The 27,980-nt window shown below is 34.7% G+C and overlaps 1 protein-coding gene across 5 annotated transcripts in view; it reads left to right on the top strand.

The window, feature by feature from the left end:
* The window catches only part of Tenm1 (teneurin transmembrane protein 1), a 780,422-nt gene that overhangs the window by 230,718 nt on the left and 521,724 nt on the right, over positions 1-27,980 (top strand). For all 5 annotated transcript variants that reach the window (XM_040285140.2, XM_078034300.1, XM_005319330.4 and 2 more), the window contains one exon: positions 5,132-5,404. In XM_040285140.2, the coding sequence (XP_040141074.2) occupies positions 5,188-5,404 (217 nt within the window). In that variant the 5' untranslated portion in view covers positions 5,132-5,187. The remainder of the gene's footprint in view (positions 1-5,131; positions 5,405-27,980) is intronic.

Here is a 27,980-nt window from a genome sequence, read left to right on the forward strand (position 1 = left end):
ATAGATAAATTTAAAAATTGTTAAAATGAGATTAGTATGATATGATTAGTATGATAGGCTTTTCAAAGCACTATCATCATGACGTCTGAATAACATTTATTTACATTGGACTGCCAGGATGCCATGTTGGGCACTGAATGGAAAAGTCAGTTAAGTGGTTATGAGACCACCTTTACCCAGTCCTTTTTCCTTTTTTAAACAGTGTCTCCTTAAGTTGCCATGACTGTTTGAATTTGCAATTCTTCTGCCTTGGCCTTCCCCCTCCCCCCCAGTTGCTGACATTACAGACCAACACCACCATACTGGGGTTACCCTTATTGTACAATATTTGGAACAACATATTTTCAGAATTATTTTGCTTTCACTCTTGTAGATTTTAAAATAATATTTTTTAATGTTATTTCTTTATTTTCAAAAATATACTGTATGCCAGTGAATTTAAACTCTGCTTCTCAAGGCTTTGACAAATATCACAATTATATAATTTCTTATTTTGAAAAAAAGAAAACAAAACCTTATTTATTTTTATGTGGTGCTGAGGATCAAACCCAGTGCCTCACACATGCTAAGGAAGCACTCTACTACTGAGCTATAACACCATCTCCACAGTTATTTACTTTCAAAGCTCCAGGCACTCAGAACTCTTTGTGCCTCTCTCTATGTGCCTAAAGAGATCTGGAATGTTCGCCTAATCACTGGGGTCCACTGTCACAAATTTTAATTTGAAAAGTTGTGGAGGGGGGTGTGGGGCATGGTGGGATATGCCCATAATCCCTGTGGCTTGGGAGGCTGAGGCAAGAGGGTCATGAGTACAAAGCCAGCCTCAGCAACTTGGCGAGGCGCTAAGCAACTCAGTGAGACCCTGTCTATAAATAAAATACAAAATAGGGCTGGGGATGTGGCTCAGTGGTCAAGTGCCTCTGGGTTCAATTCCTATATCAAAAAAACAAAAACAAAAACAAACAAACAAAAACTTGGGGAGGGTTAGGAATCTCTTAACAGGTTATGTTTGTTTTTTGTTTTATTTTATTTTATTTTATTTTTTTTAAAGAGAGAGAGAGAGAGAGAGAGAGAGAGAGAGAGAGAGAGAGAGAGAGAGAGAGAGAATTTTTTAATATTTATTTTTTAGTTCTCGGCGGACACAACATCTTTGTTGGTATGTGGTGCTGAGGATCGAACCCGGGCCGCACGCATGCCAGGCGAGCGCGCTACCGCTTGAGCCACATCCCCAGCCCCTGTTTTTTGTTTTAAAGAAAGATTGCTTCCAAAGACACTGGATAACCTTGAATAGGTGTGACATTCCTTACTGAATTTGGGATGGGAATAGCTGCAATCAGAAATTTGAAAATGATTAATCATAGCTGAATCTCTCTCTCTCTCTCTCTCTCTCTCTCTCTCTCTCTCTCTAAGAGGATATAAATAAATATACCGAGAGAAAAGAGAATGTTTAGGTTTCCATACATAAAAATAAGTGCAATTTTAACATGATAAATTGTACTTGTCAAAACATATTAGGCAATAGAAATGATTTTTTTCATTTTTAAGTTTAATTTATTAGGTTTGAGTGGCATTAAGATAAATATAGATTTGTAACTCAGGTTTAAAGGGGAGTGTTAATCTGCCCATTCTTATATTATCTTCATCATAATCCTTATCAGTGTGAAGCAGAAACTTGAAAGAATAAGTGAAGAGATGGAAAATGAATTAGAAGATCAAATAGCATTTATTAATTTCTATATTGTGGCAGAAAACATTTTATTAAGCTCTTCCTAGTTATAAGGTCCTTGATTGATTTTTTTGCATTGTCAATGGCCTTATGTAGAAAATAGCTCTCCACTCTCAACTTGTTAAACTCTTTTTCTTTAATGAACAAAAAATGTATATGTTGGTTGAAATGAATTTTGATGAATTTTATTCATACCTCCTTTTTTGGGTCAAAGTTCCAATCCTTGACTGCAAAAATACATCTCTGAAATTCTGCTATTGGTACATTTCTTATGTTGTACTTTTTATAAAAAATCAAGGCCTAAAATTTAGATAACTGTCTGCCTTCTAAAGAGTATGCTATGGGGATCTAAGAAGAAAGAGATTAAAGTTAGCCTGATAACATAAGTGCTCAGTGGAATTTCAGTGGTTGTGGTAATAGTGTTGATGAAGAGGAAACTAAACCAAATGCAGTCTCTTCCCAATACTTTAATCTTTGATGTTCAAGCACTACTTCATTAGTTTCACAAAGTCTTCTCATTCTCCTTTGTACCAGAGTTGTTAATTTTTTGCTTGCCTTAGACTGTGAGTTCCTTGAGGGTAGTGGAGAAACTACAGTTTATTCATTTACACTTTCTTCCTAGGCCCTGTTCAGAGTATTTTTGTTCACTTATTCAAAATATGTTGATTAGGTCTCTATGCCAGACATTGTTCTGATTCAGAGAGATTTAATAATGACTACAACAGATAAAGCCTACCTTAATGGAGCTTACGTTTTAATTGTGGCAGACTATAAATAAATAAAATATGTAGACTATAAATAAATAAAATATGTAATGTACTACTTGGTGATAAGTTCTCTGAAAGAGAAGAGGATTAGCAGTAGAATTTTGGGGTGTTTTTTCAATGGGAAGTTGCAAAGGTCCTGAGGCAGGAACATGCCTAATGTTTTCAGAAATAGCAAGAAGGTTAGTGTAGCTGCAGTACATGAGGTAGGGGGAAGATATAACAGGAGGAGTTTGGAGAGGTTACGCAAGGGCCCTTGTAGACCATTATAAGAATTCTGACTTTTGTTTTGAAGGAAGTAGGGTACTCTTGCTGTTGCTGAGCAAATGGGAGACATGAATGGCTTGTATTTTAAAACTTTCATTCTATTGCAGTGTAAAGAACATGCCATTAGGGAGTAATGGTGTTAGCAGAAGTCAAGTTAGGAGAATGTCATAGATTGGGGTTGTATAGCTCAATGATAGGACAAATACCTAGTATTCAGGAGCCCCTGGGTTTGATCCCTAGCACCACAAAATCAATGAATAAATGAAATTGCATAGGTGACTATCACAATAATCCTGGTGGGAAATGATGGCTTAAACCAATGTGGTAATGAGAATGTGGAAAAGTATGGTTGGATTCTGGATATATTTTAAAGGTAGAGCTAACAGTATTTACAGATGGATCGCATATGGGATTTAAAAAAACAGGACTCTATGCTTGCATAATTATATCAAAATGGATTCTGCTGACATGTATAACTAAAAAGAACTAACAAATTTAAATTAAAACTAGGAGTCAAGGAGGACTTTTCTTTTGTTTGACTTGAGCAAATAGAAGAATGGAGTGACTGTCTACCAAAATAGAAAAGACAATGAAAAGAGCAGTTTGGGGAAGGGGTAGAAATCAGGAATGTGATTTTGAACATACCAGACGTGAGATACATTTTGGATAACCAAGTGGAGATGTAGAATAGGCGGTTGAATATTAAAGCCCATTGTTCAGGGGAGAGTTTAATTCTGGAGCTACAAATTAAGAAGTTCTGAGTATATTGACAACCTATGAACCATGAGATAACATTAGATTTAAATGTTCTTGGATCATCAGATGTAATATTGTATCTTGCTTCTAAGCATCCTCATCTCTGATGTTAATTGAAACCAAACCAGGTATTTACACAAGACTATTTCTTGAATTTATAGGTTTAATAATTAAATAGTTTCTACAGGATGTGCCTATAGTTGTGCTAAGTGCTTTAGAGAATATGAATAGCCATAAGACTCAAATCTGGTCTTCAAGAATCTTAACATTTAGTTAGGGTGATAAGACCTCAACCTGTAACATTTGGTTCACACTACAAAGCAGCATGTACCATTTAATGCATATCAGTCAGTCCATAAAACTTTACTAAGTGATTTCTGTGTTCTATGTGCCTGCAATAAAAGCAATGGAAATTCCAAAAGTGAGATCCTGTACAAGATAGAGAATCCACTATCTAGATATCCTGAGGTTTCATTGAAAATATGTATGCTGAAGAGCTGAAAAAAGATAAAAGAGTCAATTTCACTACAAAATAGAATAATATTCATTTGGTTTCAAACTAGGTTGTTGTTGTTGTAATTATTATTATTATTTTGCATCATACATAAGACCAGATTGCAAAGTTTCAGCAGTGGATGGAAATCATGATAAATAATGTGAAAAAGAAAAATAAGAGCATTTTTACAGGGCTTTTAGCTTTACAGAGGACTTTGACATCTCAGATGGCACTTGATCTTCTCAAACCTCTCAGTGCTAAGTAGGGCAGATAATGCCTCTATTGGTCTTAAGAGCTTCAGTGGTTCCTAGCTCAGCATTCTGTGGGGAAAGGAGGTTCTTTCAGTGATTTATCAAGAAGTTTAATATTGCTATTTCTAAACCCGATTTAGATCCTGCTGTTCCTATACCAGTATTGTCACCAGAAGTGTTGTTTACATCCTCAGTACTATGAAGAACAAAAATTTACCATCACTTATTAAAAATGCTCTGCAGGCCTGAGGCTCAAAAGTCACAATATGAACACAAAGAGCCCAGTACCCCTCAAGGACACTTCATTTCATGAGCTCTGGTTCTGCTTCTCTCACAGAATCCTTCCCTTACTTAGAGCCCCTGCCTTAAATGTGTTTTTAAGGCAAGAATGTGTTTTTTCTGAATGTAGTTCTCTTAGCAGTTTTTATTTCAAGTGTGGATTGTGCTGGGTTAATATTTGCACTCCTGGCCACTTACAAATCTGATAAATAAATAAATAAATAAAGGTCCATCAACAACTTAAAAAATTAAAAAATAAATCTAACTACTGACTTCAGCATTAAAAAACACATGTGCATTACAAAGCAACATTGTCCTTTATTTGCATTCAAATACAACTGTTTTTGAAGGACGCCTGTCTTTTACTTTGAGTATTTTCTGATGCTGCAACTTCCAGCTTCATCCTAAATGCTTGACAATGTATGCATGTAACACAGTGTTATTATTGCCTCCGGCTAGCTTCATGTCATCTAGTTTGTCTTTTGCCTCACTCCTTTGATAGTATTATCAGGACCAATTGTGAATCTGCCAGATGTGTTTCCTTGCAAAAGGACAAATCTAAGAAGGCTTGTGTTTTCCCTATCTCTTTCAGGACTGCTTTCATTAAAGTACTTCTCCCTTTTTTCATGAAACTGAGCTTAATCAGAGATGGAGCAAACAGACTGCAAACCTTATCAACCGCTGTCAAAAGTCAAGCATGAAATGGATCTAGCTTATACCAGTTCTTCGGATGAGAGTGAGGATGGAAGAAAACCAAGACAGTCATACAACTCCAGAGAAACTCTACATGAGTATAACCAAGAGCTGAGGATGAATTACAATAGCCAGAATAGGAAGAGGAAGGAGGTAGAAAAATCTACTCAAGGTATGTTTTTATTGGATTTTTATAACTAATATTACTTCTCATTAGGGAATGTTTGTGTGTTTAAAACTGTTTCAAAACCAAATTTGCTGATGTTACCTGGTTAATAATTTGCACTGCTCAGTGAATCTGTTTCATATGCTAACCCAGCAGAGGTTGTGGGTTACTTGTGCTTTCTAAGGATTATGCATGAATTTGGGTGCAACAATCCTCTTATCAGAGCATTCAAAATTCGTCTAATCCTACAAATAGCCATTTACAGACTAAAGGATAAATAATTTATAGTAAGATGAAAAGTAAACAGCTAAGTGCTTTTCAAGCCATTGCCTATATGGGACAAAAGTCTCAAATAAATATGTGGTTCCTGAAAAAGCTAGCAGGATAGTGGAGACCACCAAACAAAGGTTCAGAATGTCAATCAACATATTGTAGAAACCTTGTGCTGCACAGTCTAAAGGGAAAGTAAGAATTTTTGGAGCCCCATGCCTTTTTAATCATTTTGGAGATTTTTTTGGACAGCCTTGCCTACTCAATTATGAATTGACAAAAAAAGTTTCTAACAAGACAAAACAGGTAGATAGAAATCTGATTTCCTATTTCTTTTCTTTTGATAAACAGTATCAGATACTATTTTAACTATATAGAAAAATGGATAGACATTGGCACAGATCATTTGTTATGAATAAATTATGCTGAGATTTAAAAAAATAGATTTGTTTATCTAGTTTGATGGTTCTGAAAGTGTGAACCCTGACCTAGCAGCATTAGCATAAATTGGGAATTCATTAAAGGTACAAATTCTCAAGCCTCACCCTATACCTATTGAGTCAGAAATGCTGGGTGGAACCTAGCAATCTGTGGTTTAACAAGCCCTCCAGGGGATCTGTTGTACACTCAGGTTGAAAGACCATTCCTTTGAAATCTCTTTTACTCAGGTGTATTGATGATTTCATCTACTTGGGTGATTTCTAAATATTTATTTTTAGCTTAAACTTCTTCCTGAATTCTAGTCCTACGTTTTCAGTTACCTGCTAGACACTACCAAATAAATAACACAGTGACCACTTCATATCAGGAAATCTAAAATGGAAATCATCATCTTAACATCCTCAATCCCAGTCCTCTTTCCATCACCAGACTTCTGATAATGATGCCCCCATATTCCCAGACAACCACCCATTTTTTATATCTTATGAGATGCCTCATCCTTCAGAAGAATTGATCACTACATCTCTCAAATTCACCTTCCCTCCATTCTTATCATCCTTATTGTCATTATACTTTCCTACTTTTTGTTTCCTAATTGATTTGCCTGTATCTCTCTACATCCCTCTTCAATCCCCATGCTGTGTTGTCTCTTTTTTGGAAGAGAAAGATTTGTTTTGGCAGTGCTGGGGATCAAACCCAGGGTCTTGTACATGCTAGGTAAGCGCTATACCTCTGAGCTATATCTCCTTTCCCAAACTCCTTCTTGGATTGTCCTTGCCTGCTATCTCCCTTTATCCACATCCAAACATCTTTCAAGACTTAACTTTAAAAAAAAAGAATCCTCTGCCACAGAACACTTGTTATACCAGCACCCCTATCGCCATCAATATCCCACTAGGTAGGGAATTTCTTCCTCCATGAACTTTAAGTATACTTTATTTGTAACCCTTTCCTATGTCTCATTATGATCATATATATCCTCCTACATTGTATACTCAATGAAGATAAGGATCATGATTTCTTTATTGATATCTATTTTTCTATAAACATTGCATGTAGTATATGCCTCATAATTGTTTTAAGGAATTAGTTGCTATCAAATGAAATGCAAGTGCTTACAATGCTTTAAAAACGGCTTGTCAAATATTACCTTTCAAATGCAGTCATTACAAAGGAAAATTACTGTGTTCTAATTAGTACTGAAATCTTACTTAAATTGAGCTAAAGATTTAAGATACTCATAATAACATTTAAATATATGTTAAATGTTTGTGATATTAACTGTATTATTCATTTTTATCTCAACATAATTGGTAAAGCTTTTATACTTGTCTTTTCAACTAATGTATTTGAATCTCTCCTATTTTTTTCAACTAAAGATTATGTACATTTGTTCTAAAATAACTTTCTTCTACCTACCTGACTGCTGATAAATGTTTTCCTATGGGGATTTTTGGGGCTTTATTATGCCATGAGAAAGGCATAATAAAGGTGTAGTTGTCACTAAACTATTTCTCCATAAATTTGTCCTTATAGAAAATGAACTCCTAATTGTGAATTATGAATGTGAGATGAGGTATAGAGGGTTGACCTACTATTTTGTGAGTTTAAGAAAGAATGCACTCTGGTGACAGTTCTGAAAGTATAAACAACTTTGTGCAATGTCAGTATAAAAAGCTAGCCAGCCCCAGATTTTGTCTGTGCATTGTGATCAAAAGGAATTTGGGGTGAGGGGAGTTTGTCTTCTGTGATACCAGACTATCAAACTATCATTCTGAAGCAATAAACTTTTATTTAGCATTTAATATGTATCAGGGCCCTGAGTCCTATGTTAGGGATGAAGATTTCTGCTTATAGGAAATTCATATGTGTTAGAGAAATAGATGTTCAAATAAATCATTGTAATTAAAAATATAAAAAGTTCTAGCTGGGTGCAGTGGTGCATGCCTGTAATCCTAGTGACTCAGGAGGTTGAGACAGGAGGATGGTGAGTTCAGAGCCAGCCTCAGCAATGGTAAGGCACTAAGCAACTCAGTGAGACCCTGTCTCTAAATAAAATACAAAATAGGGCTGGGAATGTGGCTCAGTGGTTGAGTGTCCCTGTGTTCAATCCTTGTTACCCACACTCAATATATAGTTCTCCTGCTTATTCATGGCTTTAGTTTTGTTTTGCATGATTTCAGTTATCCAGTCAATTGAGGTCCAAAAATATTAACCGAGAAATTCCAGAAATAACAATTCATAAATCGTAAATGTTCAATTGTGTGCCATTCTGAGTAGTATTACGAAATCTCCCACCACACTTCTCTATCTTGCTGAGAATATGAATCATTCCTTTGTCCAGTGTATTCATGCTGTATATGCAACCATCCCTTAGCCATTTTGTAACTGTTATCAGATTGACTGTTGTGGTATTTCTGGGCTTAAGTTCAAGTAATTTTTGTTTTATTCAATAATGATTATAAATCATAGGATTAGTGATGTTGACAATCTTGGTATACCAAAGAGAAGTCACAAAATACCTCATTTAAATGAAAAGGGGAACGTTCTTGACTTAAGGAAAGAAAAAGAATTATATGCTTTGGTTTTTAAAACCTGTGGTAAGAACAAAGCTTCTAACTATAAACTTGTGAAGAAGGAAAGAGAAATTCATGCTAGTTTTCCTTTGCAACTGAAACCATAGAATATGAATATAGAAAATACATTAGATTTGTGGGTGGAAGACATGAACATAAAATGTGTTCCAACCAATGGCAACATTTTCAGCCAGAAGTATTGAGCCTCTATGAAGACTTCAGCAAGGGATCCTTGGAAACAAGTGACACAAAGACATTTGCTGAAAGAAAGGAATAGTTACACAGATTCAGGAATAGGTTTGGATTGAAAAATATATGCATTGCTGGAGAGGTTACTACTGTTGATGTAGAAGCTGCTGTCTTATTTCTAGTAGAATTGAAGGAGTTGATTATGGAGAAAGGAAAACTATTCAAAGCACGTTTTCACTTGTGGTAAAATTGGGCTTTTCTGGAAGAAGCTGCTCAGTAGAACCTATGTTCATGAAAGTGCAAAGGAGGCACCGGGGCATAAAACATGGAAAGACAGATTAACTGTGGTACTGTGTGGCAATGCTGCAGGTCGTGAGATAAATCCAGGCATAGTGTACTTAGGAAGTACTCACACTCTCTCAAAGACAACAACAAAAAAATATATCTGTTCATGATCCAGCAACATAATCAGAAAGTGTGAGTGACAGCCATTTTGTTTATGGAATGATTCCACCTATTCTTTTCCCAGAAGTGAAAAAATATTTGGAGGAGGAATGGTTAAAATTTAAATTCCCATTAATAATAGACTGTGCACCTGGCTAAACCCGTTTGCTATGAAAATGAAAATTTTAAGATTGTGTATTCTCATCCATCAACATTATCTGCTTTGGACATCCAACCATCAGCCTCATCATAACACAATGACACAAGATCACCCAAAGCAAATGATCCTCTTTCTGACATATCATCAGAAGGTTAGTAGCTTAACACTATGGCACAATGTCTGTCGTTCACCTCACTTCATGTCATCAAATAAGCATTGAATCATTTAACATCATCATGAAAGAAGGGTGAGTATATACAATAGGATACTTAGAGTGCACACACACATATTGGCATAATTTCTATTACAGGATATTATATTTTTCCCTTTATTTATTGTTTATCTTATACTGTGCATAATTCATAAATAATGTTTATCATAGGTCTGTATGTTTAGGAAAAATAGTATATATAGGGTTTGGTGTTATTGAAAGTTTCAGGCATCCACTGGGAGTCCTGGAATATATTCCTCACAGATAAGGGGGAGCTACTCTATTGATAAAGTACCATAGAAGTACACAGGATAAAATAGCTAACTTCTTCAGGAGAATCAGTGTCTTTAAAAAGGTGATATTTGATCTAGGTCTTACATTTTGAATGAGCATTTTACCAGGAGGACATTCCAAAAGGGTAGATTAGCAGGTGAAAAGTACAAAGCCATGAAAAGGTCTGGAAAGATGAAACATTCAATATGAATATAGCTAGAGCAAGGTACATTAGAGCCAGATCATGAAGTCTGGCTCATTTGGCATGATTTTTCATTTTTCTTTTCTTTCTTTTTTTTCTTTGCCTTTAAGAATGAAAAAATAAAACCATTCAATTGATGGAGAATTCCATCATGAATTATAATTTTTGGAATAAGAGTTGTACAGGAAATTTGTATAAGTATAGGCAGCAAAACAGAAGACTGACTGCAGTTGGGAATAACCTGAAGCAGGGAGAAGATGTATGAGGCCACTTAATTAACCTGAAATTAAGAATGGCAGTGGAATGGGCTGAGGTTGTAGCTCAGTGGTAGAACACTTGCCTAGCACATATGAGGTACTATGTTGGATTATCAGAACCACATAAAAAAGAATGGCAGTGGAGGCCTAAACAATGGCTAAGGAGGTGAAGAAACATGTTCAAGAGATATTAGTGTGGTCAAGTTGAGAGGACTTGGTAATTGATTTATGTTCAAGGTTGAAAGAGATAAAAGAGTCAAGGATAACTCTAAAGTTTTTTAAGTTTGGGAAGTTGGGAGGATGGTGATCCATTTATCAAGAAAGGAACATAATAGGAGTGGGCCTAGAAGGGAAGATGGTGTGTTTCATTTTGGACATTTTAAGATTCTAATGTGACATCCAGATAGATTTTCCATCAGACAGTTGGGAATGAGTACCTACAGTTCAGGACAGATCTGGGGTATGGGTATAAACAGATTTGATCTCACAAGTGTCTTAGAGTAAGCAGTCTCACCCAGGGAAAGTGTAGAGGGTGAGACTAGAAAAGGTTAACAACAACAACCTGAATCTATCATCCATGAATTGACATGAACACGTATTAAACCTATTTATAATTTTATCCAGCACCATCCTTAAGCACACACATATAAATTAATGTATAAAAAATAGAAGCTGGGCTGGGGATGTGGCTCAAGCGGTAGCGCGCTCGCCTGGCATGCGTGCGGCCCGGGTTCGATCCTCAGCACCACATACCAACAATGATGTTGTGTCCGCCGAGAACTAAAAAATAAATGTTGGAAATTCTCTCTCTCTCTCTCTCTCTCTCCTCTCTCCTCTCACTCTCTCTTTAAAAAAAAAAATTTAAAAAAAAAAAAAATAGAAGCTGAATATCTGGATACTCAGGATGTCATCTGCCACTGATTGACTGATCTGCAAAGATACCTAATAAGGAAAATTTGTTACCATTGTAGGAGAGAAATGAATTACCCTGTTGGCAAAATATGGGCCTGGTTATCATCTTATATCAACTAAGAAATTAGAATAAAACAAAAGAAAATATGAATATATGAATATATAAGCCAAATGACAATAATTTTAGTTATGAATGTTGCCCTATGATTTTTATACAGATAATAATAATTTTGAATGTAACTTTTTAATTGGGAGTAATTGGGACTGAAATGCCACCCATGCATAAAAAGGGGCGATGGTGAGAACTTTTACATATCACATAAGATCATATACCTAGACCCAAACATTTCACTTGTCCCTTCTTTTTTTTTTTTTTTGTAGTGCTGGGGATTGAACCCAGGGCCTTGTGCATGCAAGGAGGCAAGCACTCTACCAACTAAGCTATATCCTCAGCCCCTCACTTGTCCCTTCTTAATCTGCTTTTGTGTGACTTCTTTTTGTCCTAATGCGATTTGTGTTTGGTTGATTGTTTTCCTCTTCACAATTACAATGTAAACCTGTAGCTCACACCATCGCCATCTGGTGGAAAAAATTAAAATTGCTGATTTGTATTTACTGTCATTACATGAAGACAGTTTACCTATCATGCATGCATCCATCCATTTGGTAATTTATTCATTTATGCATCACCATTCATTTAGTGTCAACCATGTTCCAGGTACTGTGCTAGGTGGATGAACTTCACCTTGAAATGAACACACCCTCATGATTGTTATTTTCTCCCTCCTCGCCCCAGGTTAATGAACCACTTCATCCCACAACAAGAAGCTGCTTATGCAGCATTGCCACTTGTGGATATAAAAAGTAGACAGAAGCCTAAACTTGAAACATAAATTTCTTCGTTCTTATTTTAAGCATTTATCAGTATTTTAAACCACCCTTTGCTTTTATCTGGATGATTTGGATAACAGTTCCTGCAAAAAATCTTTTCTTGAAACAACTCTTAATCTCAGGATCTATATTTCTATAAAGATCACAGATCAGATGGCAGGTGTAATATTATGTAGCAAGACCTATAATATGAAAATTTCAATAACATTTGATCAAATATAATGAATTCTCTGCTGTGAACATGTTATTCCTATAGTTGTCCTAAGTTTCTAGCATACAAATGTATAATAACTGCTCTAAAAGAACTTAGACTATAAGAGAAAATTTAACCAAATTATTTAATAATCACTCCAATTGGCTCATGTCTTTCAGCCAGTAACATTTGTTCATAAAAACTTATCCCATAACAATTTTCTCATATATAGCATCTAAAACTGGAATGCAATGTCCATGCCAATTGTGCCATTACTTCCTCTACCTGTCCCACGGAAGATACTCCTAATTATTTATGGTGTTCTTGCCTGTTGAGCCCAGATGCAGGCTGACATGCTCTTCAGTACAACATTCCATTGCAAGCATTGTCAATCAATTAGAATCAATGAAACTCTAGAGTTGGGTGAAACCTATTTCCAATGAATGGTCTGCCTGTGCCTAGTTCTGTGTTAAATTCTGAAGAAACACAGGTGAATAAGAAGCAATTATTTCTCTCAAAGAATTCAGAATACAGTTTGGAAGACATATATATATATATATATATATATATATATATATATATCAACAATACTGATGTAAAGTGATCAATAGTATAATGGTGGTATGTATAAAGTATATACTAAGGGGGGTGTAGAAGCTAGAACCATGTACTCTTTTTAGATAATTGTGCCAATGATTAAGAGAAATAATTTAACAATAATTCAGTATCAGGCACTGAGTAAGGTACTTTTTGATGTATTATGTTGTTTATTCTTCCCAACAGTGCTAGGTGGTTGAGATCATGATTATGCTTATTTTACAAATGAATAAAACTGGGGTTGGGATCAAGGCAATTTGATATTAGAGCCCACTGCCATAACCAGTATGCAAAAATAGACAGCTCTAAATTCACATGGCAGGTGAATTTAGAGCTGTCTATTTTTTTTGTGTGTGTATGTGTGTGTGTGTGTTTGGAGTTAGTTAAAACTGTTAAAATGTCCATACTACCCAAAGTGATCTACAGATTCAATACAATTACTATTAAAATTCTACTGTCATTATTCACAGAAATATAAACAGGTGGTTCTTGAAGTTGTAGGAGTAGGAGATTACATGCAGTGAGAATATGTACAGTAAGAAATAGAGCCACATAAGTTTAAAATAGTGAACAGAAAAGAAGTGGTCTTGAGATTTCAGAGAAGAACCAAAGGAAGGCATATCACATAAGCTAGTAGAGAAGATTTTTTCCAGCAAGAATAAGTGACTACTATTTTCAGATGCTTCAGAATTAACAAGTAGAATGAAAATTGACAAAAGGCAGTAAAATGGGTGGTTTTGCAGATCTTTGCTAACTTTAGATCAGAGAGTTTCTACCTTGACTGGATATTAAAATCACCCAGAGAGTTCTACAAATCCCAGTGTCAAGACTGCTCCTTACATCAATTAAATCAGAATTTCCAGGGGGTAGGACCCATGCATTTAAAAAAAAAAATCTCCTTAGGGGATTCTTGTGTGCATCTGAGATTGGGATCCACTCTTTAGAGTAGGCAGTTTTAGTAGTCTTGGAAAAAGATGGCAAATCACAAGGATTTGAAGAATACATAAAAGTGAATAAAATTGCTGGAATAAGGCTCTATTGGAGAATGTTTCAGGATCTCATTGCAACCCCTGAGAGTGGAAGTAATTCCAAAATAGAGTGACATGAAGTTAAAGAAGTCCATGGGAGGGGGAGCTGGAGTTGTGGCTCAGTGGTAGCACACTCATCTGGCATGTGTGAGGCACTGGGTTAAATCCTTAGTACCATGAAAAAATAAACAAATAAAATAAAGGCATTGTGTCTATCTACAACTAAAAAAATATTTTTAAAAAAGAAGTCCATGTCTTGATGTTCTCAATTTTCCTGGATAAAAAAGAGACAAGATTTCCTGCTCAATGTGTAGTTTGAGTGAAGAGCTTCAGATAAATAGTGAGAAAGGTTTCAGACTAGGCAAAGGGGAAGTTTTACATGCATATCTGGAGCCCACGTGAGGAAAGACTGAACATGGATATGTGGTAACATTAATGAAACCCATTAACTCCTGATGTCAATGTATTAGCAAATGAGTCACTTAGTAGGATTAATTTTTTGGAAATAATTCTCTATGAAGATTCTTTAACTTTATACAATTACTGATAATCATAGACATTTTACAAATTGTGATTATGCCTCTGACCATCAAGTCTCTTGTTGGGTCAGATTCTCAATTATATTTCTGCTTTTGAAGACATGTGTCTTTTTGCTTTCAGTCTGAAAATATTTCTTACCTCTGCACTATATGTCAGCCTACTTTGCTTAATGCTATGTTTAATGTTTTAATATTTCTTTGTAAATCTAGTTTTAAAGCTACCCATAATATGGGGGATGATTCTAGTGTTCTCTTCTTAAATAACCTTACTCAGTGGAATTTTGTATTGTCTTTGAGGATCTTTATATTTTCAGAAGGAAAAGACTAGCTGTCTGGCTAAGTGTCACACAGATGACTATCCCCTGGGAGGCAAAGCAACTATCCTTTTATGGGAATATAATTTGATTCCTCCTCAAAGGGGATATCTGTTTCTGGATTTGTGAAGACTAAGGACACAAGCTTTGTTTTGTTCCTCTTAACCTTTTGGGGCCCATTTACTGTATGGTTAATACAAAGAAAGAGACAAGTGTAAGTTGAATAATTTGAATGACAAACACAATAGATAACATGACTGAAGGAGAGACCTTAGGAGAATGATGAAAAACAGAGGTTGGTGAAATATAGAAGCAAGCAGTTGCTAAACCTGAAAAATAAAGTAAAAAGGAAGAAATTTGGTTCAATAGATAATAAGGAACCTCTACAGTATCTTGAAGGGTTTTAGTTCATAGGGTTGGTTGAGATTTTTTTTCTCTATTACATGCTGATTCTCTTTTATTATAAAGTTCTGAGGAAGAGTTAGAATTGGCATTTTGAAATGTTGCTTTATATTCATTTCAACAGTCAAAAGCAGTTTTAAATATCTGCAAAGGCATAACTATGAGGTATGCCAATGTGTCCTGTCAGGAAATTGTCCTGTCAGAAAACTGTTATTGTGCTTTTTGGTCATCTGTGATGCAGAACTGGCATATGTACAAATAAGTTCTATTTATTTTCAGCACTTTTTCTTTCTCATTATAATGTCTTAGAGGTGACAGAAGATAAATCTTGAATCCCTAGAAACCTTGGAAATATTCTCATTTGAAGCCTTTAAACTAAAAGCTGAGGCTTCTCTTATCTCGTCAGTATAAACTGAACCATATGCAGTGCTATTCTGGTACCAATAACTCCTGTAACACATGAAGTATTTAATTTTATTACTCTTGAGTCTAACTGTTTGAGCAAATGACCCTTTGTGTCTTTTATGTCATGGAAAAAAGCCTTAGAAATGAGCTCAAAGGCAAAAATATTAATAAGGACACGCCCAAACCTTTCATAGAATTTAAAGGTTTGAATTAAGAATCATTTCTCAAGCTTCAACTGAGACAGTTAGAAGACTTCACTACTAAAGTCCAATTATGTCTTCTCATTAATGGTTCAACTCCAGAGTTTCAAGAACACTTAGAAAAATTATCACATTTACATACAAGCAGGCTGAATGCTAATGTGTCTCAAATTAATCAATAAATATGGCCCCAAATCACCTTCTCTAATTGGAAAAAAGCAGTCCATGGCTTTAATAAATGGAGCAGTCACAAGAAATGAAGAATTTTGTTATATATTTTAGTGCTTCATACACATTTCTGTCATATTTTGTAATCACACACACACACACACACACAGAACAATGCAGTGGATCAATTTATAACAGAATTGCACTCTGATTTTTTTCTATTGATTGCCCTTTCTTAAGCAAGACATACTTGTGTATAATACAAACAAATTAGAACAGAAGCAGCATCTCAAATTCATGCATGGATACTTATGCCTCCTGTTGCTCCTGTAGATTCCTATCTCAAGTACTCTATGCTTAGAAAGTGTTGGCAATAGTTGGCAATAGTTTTGCAATGGTTACTCTCAGGTTACCCATCGGATAGACAGCAATAAAGCTGATTTCTGAAGCATCCAAACTGTAGCATGTAGCCAACATGGTCAGTTAGTATGTTCTTTCCAAACCACATTTGAATTGGCAAAGCCAGTACATTTTACTGATCGACCACGGAAGATGTCAGATCACTTTGACTTAAAAATACTAGTGGGCTGGTTGTGTCATATTTCTGCCACCACGTTTTATAGAATTTACTTTAGAGCTTGGGATAATATTTGACACCTACTAGTATTCAATAAATATTTATTGGACAAATACATTTATTAAATGTATATCACTGAGCATCTGGTAAGTAATTGGAAAAAAGGCTCAAATTTGAATATTGTCCACATTGATTGCTAATTACCTTTATTTATTATTTTCAGGGAAAATTACTATAGTTTTATCATATGGTGCTTTCTCTGAATGATTTGTCTGAGAAAAGTATGTGGTAGTTTTAGTATCTGAAGTATTACGACTTGATAAAGATTGTCTAAATAAAGTACACAACTGAATCATGATTTCATAATTTTTTGCAGTTAATAAGATTTAGCCTAAAATTCAGTGACAAATACTTTCTAACATGTATAAATCTGCTTTTTTCCAAATGCCTTCAGTTGGGTTTGGATATAGAATTGGTTTAAGACGTGTGTGTGGTGTGTGTGTGTGTGTGTGTGTGTGTGTGTGTGTGTGTGTGTGTAGAAGGGTGAATTCTGGTCAGTTACTTCTGCTTTTAGCACACTAGATTTTAGACATAGAAGCTATTGAAGAATGGTCACAATGTAGAAATAAAAAGAATCTGAAAGCTTAGAGGTAGCTTTGTATCTTTTTCACTATTATCCATTCCAACTGCCATGGGTAAAGGGAAAAGGAGATACCCTAATTAAATGACACCCTTTATTGTTTTGGTTTTTGTTAGTGGTTGTAATGTACTAATATGATCATCTAACATGTATGTGTATATATATAAGTATATATATATATATATATATATATATATATATCTCATAATTGCATGTTTCTGTGTATTGTGGGATTGATATTTATACTTTAATGTAAACTCTGGGGCTTATGTTGTTAGAATTGTTCCTTCATAAGAATGTTGCAAAGGCTCACACAACAATCTGAATTTAACATGATCCAGAAGTACATTGCTTCTGGATTCAACTAAAATATCATCAAAAGTTACTTTTTTAAATAAACTAAATAGACTTCCTATAAGCCTTTTTTTTTGGTAAAATACTTGCACCTTTGCTAAAATAAAGCTTTAAAACACAGATTCTATAAAAAGAACACAATTAAGCAGTTTTTATTACTCAGGTTCAGAACCAAAGTTCAAAGCACTTAAAATTGAATCACAAATGCTGCCAAGGGCCTTCAGAGAGTATGTCTATCAGGCAGGACCACACTAAGCCTGCTCCCCTAAAAGATGCATAAAATTTGATTCTATTTTGGTCCTATCACCAAACTTTCCTGATAGTATGTTGTGCTGATTTTTCCATCCCTACATAATAAAAAATATAATTTTTCATTCTATATACAATTATCACCAGAGTTCAACATGGCAATTGCTATTTTCCAAAAGAGGCATTCAGTAATTAGTTGATCCTGAAGCCCCAGAGAAATTTCTACCATTTGGCATTGCTAAGCATATTTTATAAAAGTTCCATCAGTAACACTTGTCCTGTCCTTGGAGAATATGCATTATAATCAGCTACCTTTAACCGGTATCTGGACACTTTGACATTGTGCAATACCTTGCACATAATTGTTTATAGACATTTAACAAATATTCAGTAAACTGAGTTTAAAAATTGAGTATCTTTGTTTGATGTAGTTGATGCTGAATTATTCAGGGTGGTATAATAGAAACAATATTGACCTAACAGCAATTTAGGTTCAAATTGATCTTTTACTTAATAGCCTAGTGTCATCACAGAACACGTGCTTAGCAAATATTTCTTGAATGAATGAATTGAATTAAGTGAACGAAACCTTAAATACCTCTTACCCTGCAACCCTTGTAGTTGGTTCCTATCACTTTCCATCCTGCATAAAGCATGGCTTTCCTCTGAGGCCACTGTTTCTCTGTCAGTCATTCCTTTGGAGACTTCACTATTCTACACTCCACAAACCTAAAACTTTACTACAGCACTGAACTCCTTTGTCCTTATGTTAAAAGCCAATCAACCTCAATAAAAAAATAAAACTCCTTATAGATGGTATAGCTCTACCATTATCAACCTTACAGCCATAATCCCTTATTTATTTAATGTTTTGAAATATTTAACATTTTTGGGTACTCATTTCTTTAATGTTTTAAAATGTGCAAAATTCTTCCTATTGATTCCGGTTTGGTACATTCCTGGGTACATTTGTGCCAACTTTCATCTCTGACTGAAGCACTGCTTTTAAACCCATTCTTTCCCTGTCTTCACCTGGTTAGGGCCTTCTCAACCTTCAAGTGTCCACTGAAACACTGTCTGCTCTGAAATGCCTTCCTTGGATTTGTAGAGTCTTGGCTTATGCCACTTCTATGTGCTCCTATACACTCTACTTATTACTACCATGGCTCCAATCACTGTATATTATAATTGACTATTGTTTGTATCTTTGATTTGACTGTAAACTTCTTAAGGTCAGAGATCATGTCTTATCCCCTTTTCTAAACTCTGCTGCATAGTAAGTGCTCAATGAATTAATTGTTTAAGTGAAATTATATTTTTTAAAGTTGTATTTCCACTTATATAAGGTGAAGATAAAATTTCCTTATGGTGGTACAGAAGATCAACTGAGATTGTACAGATAAATCATTCTAAAAACTGCCAGGACACAAATATTATTCATGATTATCAAATAATTTCACAGGTGACTTCAACTCACAGATTGCCAATTACATATATTTTCAGAGAGTGATGTCCTCAGCATTCATACTATCTAGGAAATTGTGTCATTGGAAACAACAGAATCAATTAGAATTTTATACATGGGAGTAAGGGAGCCTCCTATCTCCCCACCAGCTAATTTAATTTCATTGAGGATCACAGGTTCCCAAGCCTGTGCTCTATAGTTTAAGATATGAATGGTGGAAACAAGTTTTACAAGATGTTCAGCCCTATAATGGTGACTAGAGTTGTAACACCTCTGATTAAACTGCTGTGAAACACCAGAGAATAATTTTCAGTTCAGATCTTCTTGAGAATATCTCTGCTAAAAAGTGACATGATGAATATCAGATAATGAAATTTTAAATCATGAAAGAGTATTGATGAAAATGAAATTCCTAAAATCCATCTTTTTCAGTAGTGTAGTCATGCACATTAACCAGTTGGATTAGAAAAGTCTAACTCTGCTACAACTTGCCCAAATCATCATGGCGTTTATAGGTTCTGAAACTCTATGCAAAGTAGTTTGGCTGCAGAACCTGTGTTCCCTCTGATACTTACTGATGGCATTGACCTCAAAAATGGGGTTTTAATGACTCTTCAGCAGCAGATGAGTGTTTCCCTGTCGGGTTTTCATCACCATCTACTGCCTTCATGCCACAAACCTATTTGAAAGAGTTAATGATCCAATCTTATTTCAGTTACTATAATTATATATCCATATTTCCCCCAAATTCTGTGCATTCTAATAGATCCATTATATTTGGAACACTCAGGAACTGAACAAATTAGTCTGAAAAGTTTTCTTCGTTTGTTGACTATAGGAAGCACAATCTATTGATATTGTTGTTTGAATAAATAAAAATACTGCTTTTTAGTTTATAATCCTGATGTCATTCCTAACTAAGCATCCAGTAGATTATTTTACAATTAAGTCTACTTAAAGTGAGAATGGGAGAGTTTCTAATCTTCTAGGGGATTTTTTTTATTCTTCTTTGAAAGGTTATGATAACTAGAATTGGTACCTCATAAAATGCCCAAATCAATATTGCTATTGACTTAATCCACAATAAGAGGCTTAACTTCATAGGTGACTTCTGATCAGCTGAAACAAAACAAAAATCAGTCTCTTGGGAGTTCCCAAGTTTAAAATAAAGTTAAAAGCTGTTGCACAAAAACAAATGTATCCAAACTAAAAGGACAGAATGGAGGGACCTTGTAAACAATTATATTTCAGCAAATATATCCTCATATTTATCCATTGTCAAGAATAAATTAACTAATATTTATTATGTGTCAGACATTATACATGGTCACATCTAATCTTTAAAACAGCCCTATGTCCTAAATATTAGTGCTCTATCTGATGTGCATGTGGTAAAAAATTTCTTCCCAAATTTTAGGCTCTCTATTTACCTCATTGATTGTTTCTTTTGCTGAGAAGAGATTTTTAGTTTGTATCCAACCCTTTATTAATTGTTGATTTTAATTCTTACGGTATAGGAGTCTTATTAAAGAAGTTGGGGCCTAATCCAACATGATGGAGATTTGGGCCTACTTTTTTTTTCTAATACATGCAGTGTTTCTGGTTTAATTCCTAGGTCCTTAATCCACTTTGAGTTGAGTTTTGTGCATGATGAGAGATAGGGGTTTAATTTCATTTTGTTGCATATGGATTTCCAGTTTTCCCATCATCATTTGTTGAAGAGGCTATCTTATTTCCAATGTATGTTTTTGGTGCCTTTGTCTAATGTAAGATAACTGTAATTATATGGGTTAGTCTTTGTGACCTCTATTCTGTACCATTTGTCTAACAGTTTATTTTGGTGCCAATACCATGCTGGTTTTGTCACTATTTCTCTGTAGTATAGTTTAAGGTCTGGTATAGTGATGCCACCTGCTTCACTCTTCTTGCTAAGGATTGCTTTAGCTATTCTGGGCCTCTTATTTTTCTAGAAGAATTTCATAACTGCTTTTTCTATTTCTATGAGGAATATCATTGGGATTTTAATTGGAATTGTATTAAATCTACATAATGCTTTTGATTTGACAATATTATTTTTGCCTATCCAAGAACAAGGTGGATCTTTCCATCATCTAAGGTCTTCTTTAATCTTTCTTTAGTGTTCTATTGTTTTTATTGTAGAGGTCTTTCATCTCTTTAGTTAAGCTGATTCCTAAGTATTTTAATTTTTTTTTTGAGGCTATTGTAAATGGGATACTTTCCCTCATTTTTTTTTCAGAGGATTTGTCACTGATATACAGAAATGCCTTTGATTTATGGGTGTTGATTTTATATTCTGCTACTTTGCTGAATTCATTTACTAGTTCTAGAAGTTTTCTGGTGGAAATTTTTGGGTCTTAGAATCATATCATCAGCAAATACTGCTAATTTGAGTTATTCTTTTCCTATCTGTATTCTTTTAATTTCTTTCATCTGTATAATTGCTGTGGCCAGTGTTTTAACAGACTCTTCTCAGGAGAAGATATACAATCAATCAACAAATACATGAAAAACTGTTCAACATCTCTAGCAATTAGAGAAATGAAAAGCAAAACTACTCTTAAGATTTCATCTTAGTCCAGTCAGAATGGCAGCTTATATTAAGAATACAAACAACAATAAGTATTGGCAAGGATGTGGGGAAAAAGGCACACTCATACACAGCTGGTTGGGACTGCAAATTGGTGCAGCCAATATGGAAAGCAGTATGGAGAATCCTTGGAAATCTGGGAATAGTACGACCGTTTGACCCAGCTATCCCATCCTTGATCTATAAAAACATCATACTATAGGGACACAGCCACATCAATGTTTATAGCAGCACAATTCACAACAGCTAAACTATGGAACCAACCTAGATATCCCTCAGTAGATGAATGGATAAAGAAAATGTGGTATGTATACACAATGGAATATTACTCAGCATTAAAAGAGAATAAAATCATGGCATTTGAAGATAAATGGATGGAGTTGGAGAATATAATTCTAAGTGAAGTTAGTCCCCCCAAAACAAATGCTTAATGTTTTCTCTGATTTAAGGATGATGATTCATTATATGGCTGGGGGGTCTAGCATGGGAGAATCAGATGAACTCTAGACAGTGCAAAGAGGAGGGAGGGGAAGGGAGGGGGCATGGCGGTAGGAAAGATGGTGAAATGAGATGGACACCATCACCCTAAGTATATGTATGAAGAGAAGAATGGTGTGACTCTACTTTGTGTACTACCAGAGATATGAAAAATTGTGGCTCTATATGTGTAATATGTATTGTAATGTATTCTGCTGTCATATATGACAAACTAAAATTAAAAAAAAACGGCCCTATGTCATTTAGATACACTTCTTTTTAATATTCATTTTGTAGTTTTAGATGGACAGAATGCCTTGGTTATTTTTTTGTGGTGCTGAGGATCGAACCCAGTGCCTCACGCATGCGAGGCAAGCACTCTGCCACTGAGCTACAGCCCAGCACCTAGATACACTTCTGATCCCAATTTTGCAGTTACAAAATTGAGGTGTAGGGAAGAAGGTTAATTTTCCCAAGATTGAACGTATGTTTGCTGGCCACTGAAGGTTATGTTCTTAATCAATATACTATATATGTTAAAAGATATTCATAAAATATAGTAGTTGATATTCAGATGGGTCTATAATGGATGATGATGTTTTTTATTCCATTAGAAATATGTGTTTGGGGAGGCTGGTAGAGCACTTGTCTAGCACATGTAAGGTGCTGGGTTCAATCCTCAGCACCACATAAAAATAAGTAAATAAAATAAAGGCATTGTGTCCAACTACAACTAAAAAAGTAAAATAAAATAAAATAAAAAGAAATATGTGTTTGGTTTTGCTAGTGTGATTTTCAAGTATAACTTGAGATGTGTGCACTGTAATATAAAAAATCTAATATGATTTCCATTAGGCCAATATAACTTGCAAGATAACTGTGAAAAACCAAAATATATTCTATAACCAAGGAAAAAAATTGTCATTTTCTTGCCTAGACAGCTATGTAGTATAAAGATCAAATTCTCTATTTTGTTCTAACATTATGCACTAACTACCTAAATTAACTAAGCCAGAGATAGTTTACTCATTGATAACCAATTTATTCCAAGGTCTTAAGTTTAAAAGCCTTGCTTCTTTTGAAGTTCATAACATCTGACTTTTGTTTTCTCCTTTTTACCTCATTAAAATGGTCTATCAATCTTCAGACTGGCAGGCATTTTCAGTATCTTATTGTTGCATTATATTCTTCTTCACTTCATTTCCTAGTATCTGCAGGAAAGCCAATGTTCAGGTAAATATTTTTTCTAATCCCTAAGCCTTATAGTTCCTTGACATCCTCAGCAAATGCTCTTGTCATGATCATCAGTGCCTCCATGGTGCTAAAAGCAATGGTCAATCCTTAGTTTTCATTTTGACTTTTCAGCAGCATTTGATGATCACTCTTTCACTTGGTTTTTAGGATATCATATCCTTCTGAGTTTCCTTCTATCCAATTTAATATTCCTTCTCACTTTCCTTTATTGGATCCTTTTCATCTTTGCAACCATTTAACATTGGAGGGCGTGATGACCTAACCTTCAAACCTCTTCTCTTTCCTTTGCTGCACTTACTCTTGTGATCAGAATATCCTGACTCATGCTATTAATACCATTTAAGTGCTGAAAAAGTTTACCTCTCCCCCCAAATTCATATTCATATATTCAGCTTTCTATATCTCTACTTGGATGTCTAATAAGAATTTCAAAATTAACATATGTATATTGTATATCACTTGATCTCCACCTCAAATTTTCTCATCCCACTTTTGAATTCCAGCTGTTGTTGCAGGTACTAGCTGCATCAGACATAGATGAACAACATCTCTTCTCAGTTATCTGTCTATACCAGATAGCTCTAACTTATTGCGGTTTCTGCTATCCATATGTGAAATGCCTGTTGCATCCCATTCAGCCATTCTGAGGCACGTGTAAATATAGAAATGTGAGAGAGTTAGCACATCTTGGTATAACCATTGACATAGAGGAAAAAGAGAGCCATTCCTTACTACCTCCCTCTTCTGTGTTCCAACAGACAACTTTCCAGCTATTTTACAAGCTCTTCAGAAGGGCCCCAGTAAGATTAAACTTCATACCTAGAGCTGTGACCAGCTCAAAAACTCACCCTTCAGTTGGCTTTTCTTACTTCCCTTTTTCGGTTTTACTTGTCCTCCATTTCTGTTTTGGGAATCACTTCACAGTGCATTGTATCACATTCTGCTTCTGGAGATACCCAGGCTGAAATATATTCAAAATGCCTGACTCTCCATTCAAAACCTCTACCTCCATCCTTCTCTATCTCAAATTCTGACAACACTTTTCTCCAGGTCCTTATTTCAAAACTTTGGCATGGTTCCAGATTTCATCTACTTTATCAACAATACTTTGTTATCTGTACTTATAAAACATACTCAAAATCTGACTACTTCTCATTGTCTTCTTTGCTATTGCTCTGGTCCAAGCCATCATCAGTTTTCATATTGACTTTTGCAATAGTCTTCTAACTGATTTCCTTTCTTCTGTCCTTATTCCCTTACAGTTGACTCAAAATATAATAGACAGAATGATACTTTTTAAACCAGAGACAGATCATGTCGCCCCCCTCACTTAGAACCAATACCTTACTAATGTGACTTCCCTTTCTATTTAAGACACCCATCTCCTACTATCTCTTCCTCATTCATTCTGTTATAACTATTATATGATGTTTCTTAAAAGTAAGAATATTTCTGCCTTTGCAGTCACTATTCCCTGTCTGCCCGAAATGTTCTTCCTCTTATGTCTATCAGTCTTGGTCTCTCACCTGATGCAGATACTTGCTCAGATATTACCATCTCAGTGATGCATTTCCTGACCGTGCTATTGGAAATAGCCATCCTCCCATACATATAATTTTTCTTTCTTTTTTCACTTATCACTTAGATAACCATATAATTTATTACACAAACTGGGAAATATTTTAAGAGTAAATGGGTACTCTAGGAAGAATTACACTAAGACCACAGGTATAAACCAAAACTGAGAAAGACTGGTATTATTATGGTCACCCTACTTATCAGCATCTAATATACTATTTGACTTATTTTTTATTTATACTTTATTTACTTAAACATATATATACTCACACACTATACCTTATGTATGCCTTATCTGGAGTAAACTGTATATTTTGTCATATTTAGTAGTATATTTTTATTTTATTCATTTATTTTCTGTCTTTCTCATTAAAACAAAGTTTTGTGAAAGCGGGAGTTTTTGTTCTCAATCTGATCCCTGTTGTCAGAACTGTGTCTGAATGTACTATGCATGTGGTAAAAATTTATTTAATTAATGCAAACCAATGGAATACTAAAATAGGATCTGGCACATCATTAGCTCTCAATTAATGTTAGTTATTATCAATACTCATTATTATTGTTATTGTTCTTTGTCATCAGCACATAATTAGCTTTCAATGTTAGTTATTATTATCAATGCTTAATATTATTATTCTTTGTCATCAAACAAAAGTGATTGCTTTTAGCTCTGAGAATGATGTTTCTTAGGTGGCATGACTCTATTTTATTTACTCTTCAGTAATATTTTCATAGGCTACCTATATTGAGATGCTTGCAACTGCCAAATAATTTTTATTTAAATGGTTTGCTCTCCTACAGCTTTTTAATCAGAATGCCTAGTAGTTGTGTGATTGCAGTCCTTTGTGATTCATGACATACCAATAAATTGTTATTTTACATATCAGGATAGATAAAAAATTAGCTAGTAAAACCTGGTGTGAGTTTGTATTAAAAATACATTGGATTAATTTATTTAAAGTCCAGTTGTGAACATTTTAAAAGATGCTTGAACTTCTAATTGTAAGAATATATAAAATAATTCTTGTATACCTAATCCAGTTGGGAACTGTGGCTAAAAATAGTTTAGAAGAGTGATTTTGAGTTCTTTCAGTAGAATTCTAGAAATGCAAATTCAGATAATTGTAATGATCAATCATTTACTGGTATGTTAATTTCTTAATGCATTCAATTTATCAGCAGCAGGTTTTTCCTAATTCTAAAGAAGCAATGCTTAATTCTCTTTTTACTGATTAATTGTGGAGAATTATACTTCTGGCAGTTGACAAAGGGACTTACATGGCTTGCTTCAATACCATTCAAGACATAGGTAAATAACAAAAGTAAACAATTCGTGAGAAGTGGAAACATAATTAACAGCATTCTTATGAATATTTGTCTCCTCTCACAAAAATCCTAGCAAGCTGTGGCAAGAGCTTCCAGTTTTCTTTGGATGAGAAGTACTTGTTAACTAATCAATGTATAATCCCAAATGATCCTTAAACATCAAAAAATTGACATTATCCAATTAGCTAATTCAATTGGACAAGCATTAGGGAGCATTTACTATTCAAGTGATTTTCTTTTGGTCACACACACAAATTTAATATAGCAGGACCCCTTCATAAAGTTCATGTTGGAAAGTATAACTGATAGCTTTTTTATTTTGGCTTTTGATTTACTGAGATTATTTATTTCAAGACAGAATTTTCTCTACAGTACATCTGTAGCCTTATAATCGTAGGCTGTGTTATAATAGAATTGTGCTTTATTGAGAGAATGGATGAATTGATACTTGGTAAGTTCTTTCATTTTAATACTGAATTCCATGCTGAGGAGCCTTGTCTTCTAACCTTTTGTACAGACAGTGTCCCTTATTCCCATTTTGCCCCCCTTTTGGATTGCTTCTACTATATGGTCTACCAGAAAGATCACATCACTGGGTCAAGACTCATGCTTTCAATTTTGCTTCATTCACTCACTGAATGACCTGAGGTCTTCTTTTAACTGCCTTTACTAGTATATTAATAGTCACCTGGGGTCTTGTGGCACAGTTAATCAAAGTCCTAAAAATAATTTGAAATGTACAGCCCTCTCTTCTGCCCCTAGAGAGAATCTTTGAACCAAAGAAGAAAAGTAGAATGGAAAGGGAGATTTGCTAGGATAATCAACAATATCTCTGTGTGATGATTTTTCTTTCAGACTTTCCTCTCTGATCCTCCTTAGTCTCCTAAAACTGAAATAATCATTTCATGAAAGTCTTCTTTATAATTTCTCATTTGAAGAACAGACCTTAGAAAGTGACAAGAATGTTATCTATTTGAAATAGAAATAATAAAGATTATGATATTTCTTTATGAGGCTTGTGTTGAGATTTAAAAAAAAATCCAGAAATGACTTCCAAGTTATATGCTTATCATATAACATCAGTTTGATACGCATGTAGAAATGGTTGAGCAGAAGTGATTGAACTCTAGCAATATCTAAATTGTAACAAGGAGTCACCTAGAAATTTAGCTCTCCTCTAAATTACTTTGTTGTCTCTTTTCCCCCCACTCTTTTTATGTCTTTTTCCAATGCCATTACCATTATTCAGTGGCTTTCTGTTACCATTAGTAGACTTTTAACCTTATCAAAATAACTGAAAAATTCAAAGGTTCATCTTTGAGCTATTCATAGTGAGCCCAGTGGAAAATATGCTCAAGGTAGACTTTGGTATGCTTTAAGCA

The sequence above is a fragment of the Ictidomys tridecemlineatus genome, chromosome X, assembly GCF_052094955.1.
Source record: "Ictidomys tridecemlineatus isolate mIctTri1 chromosome X, mIctTri1.hap1, whole genome shotgun sequence".
In the NCBI taxonomy this organism is placed as follows: Eukaryota; Metazoa; Chordata; class Mammalia; order Rodentia; family Sciuridae; genus Ictidomys; species Ictidomys tridecemlineatus.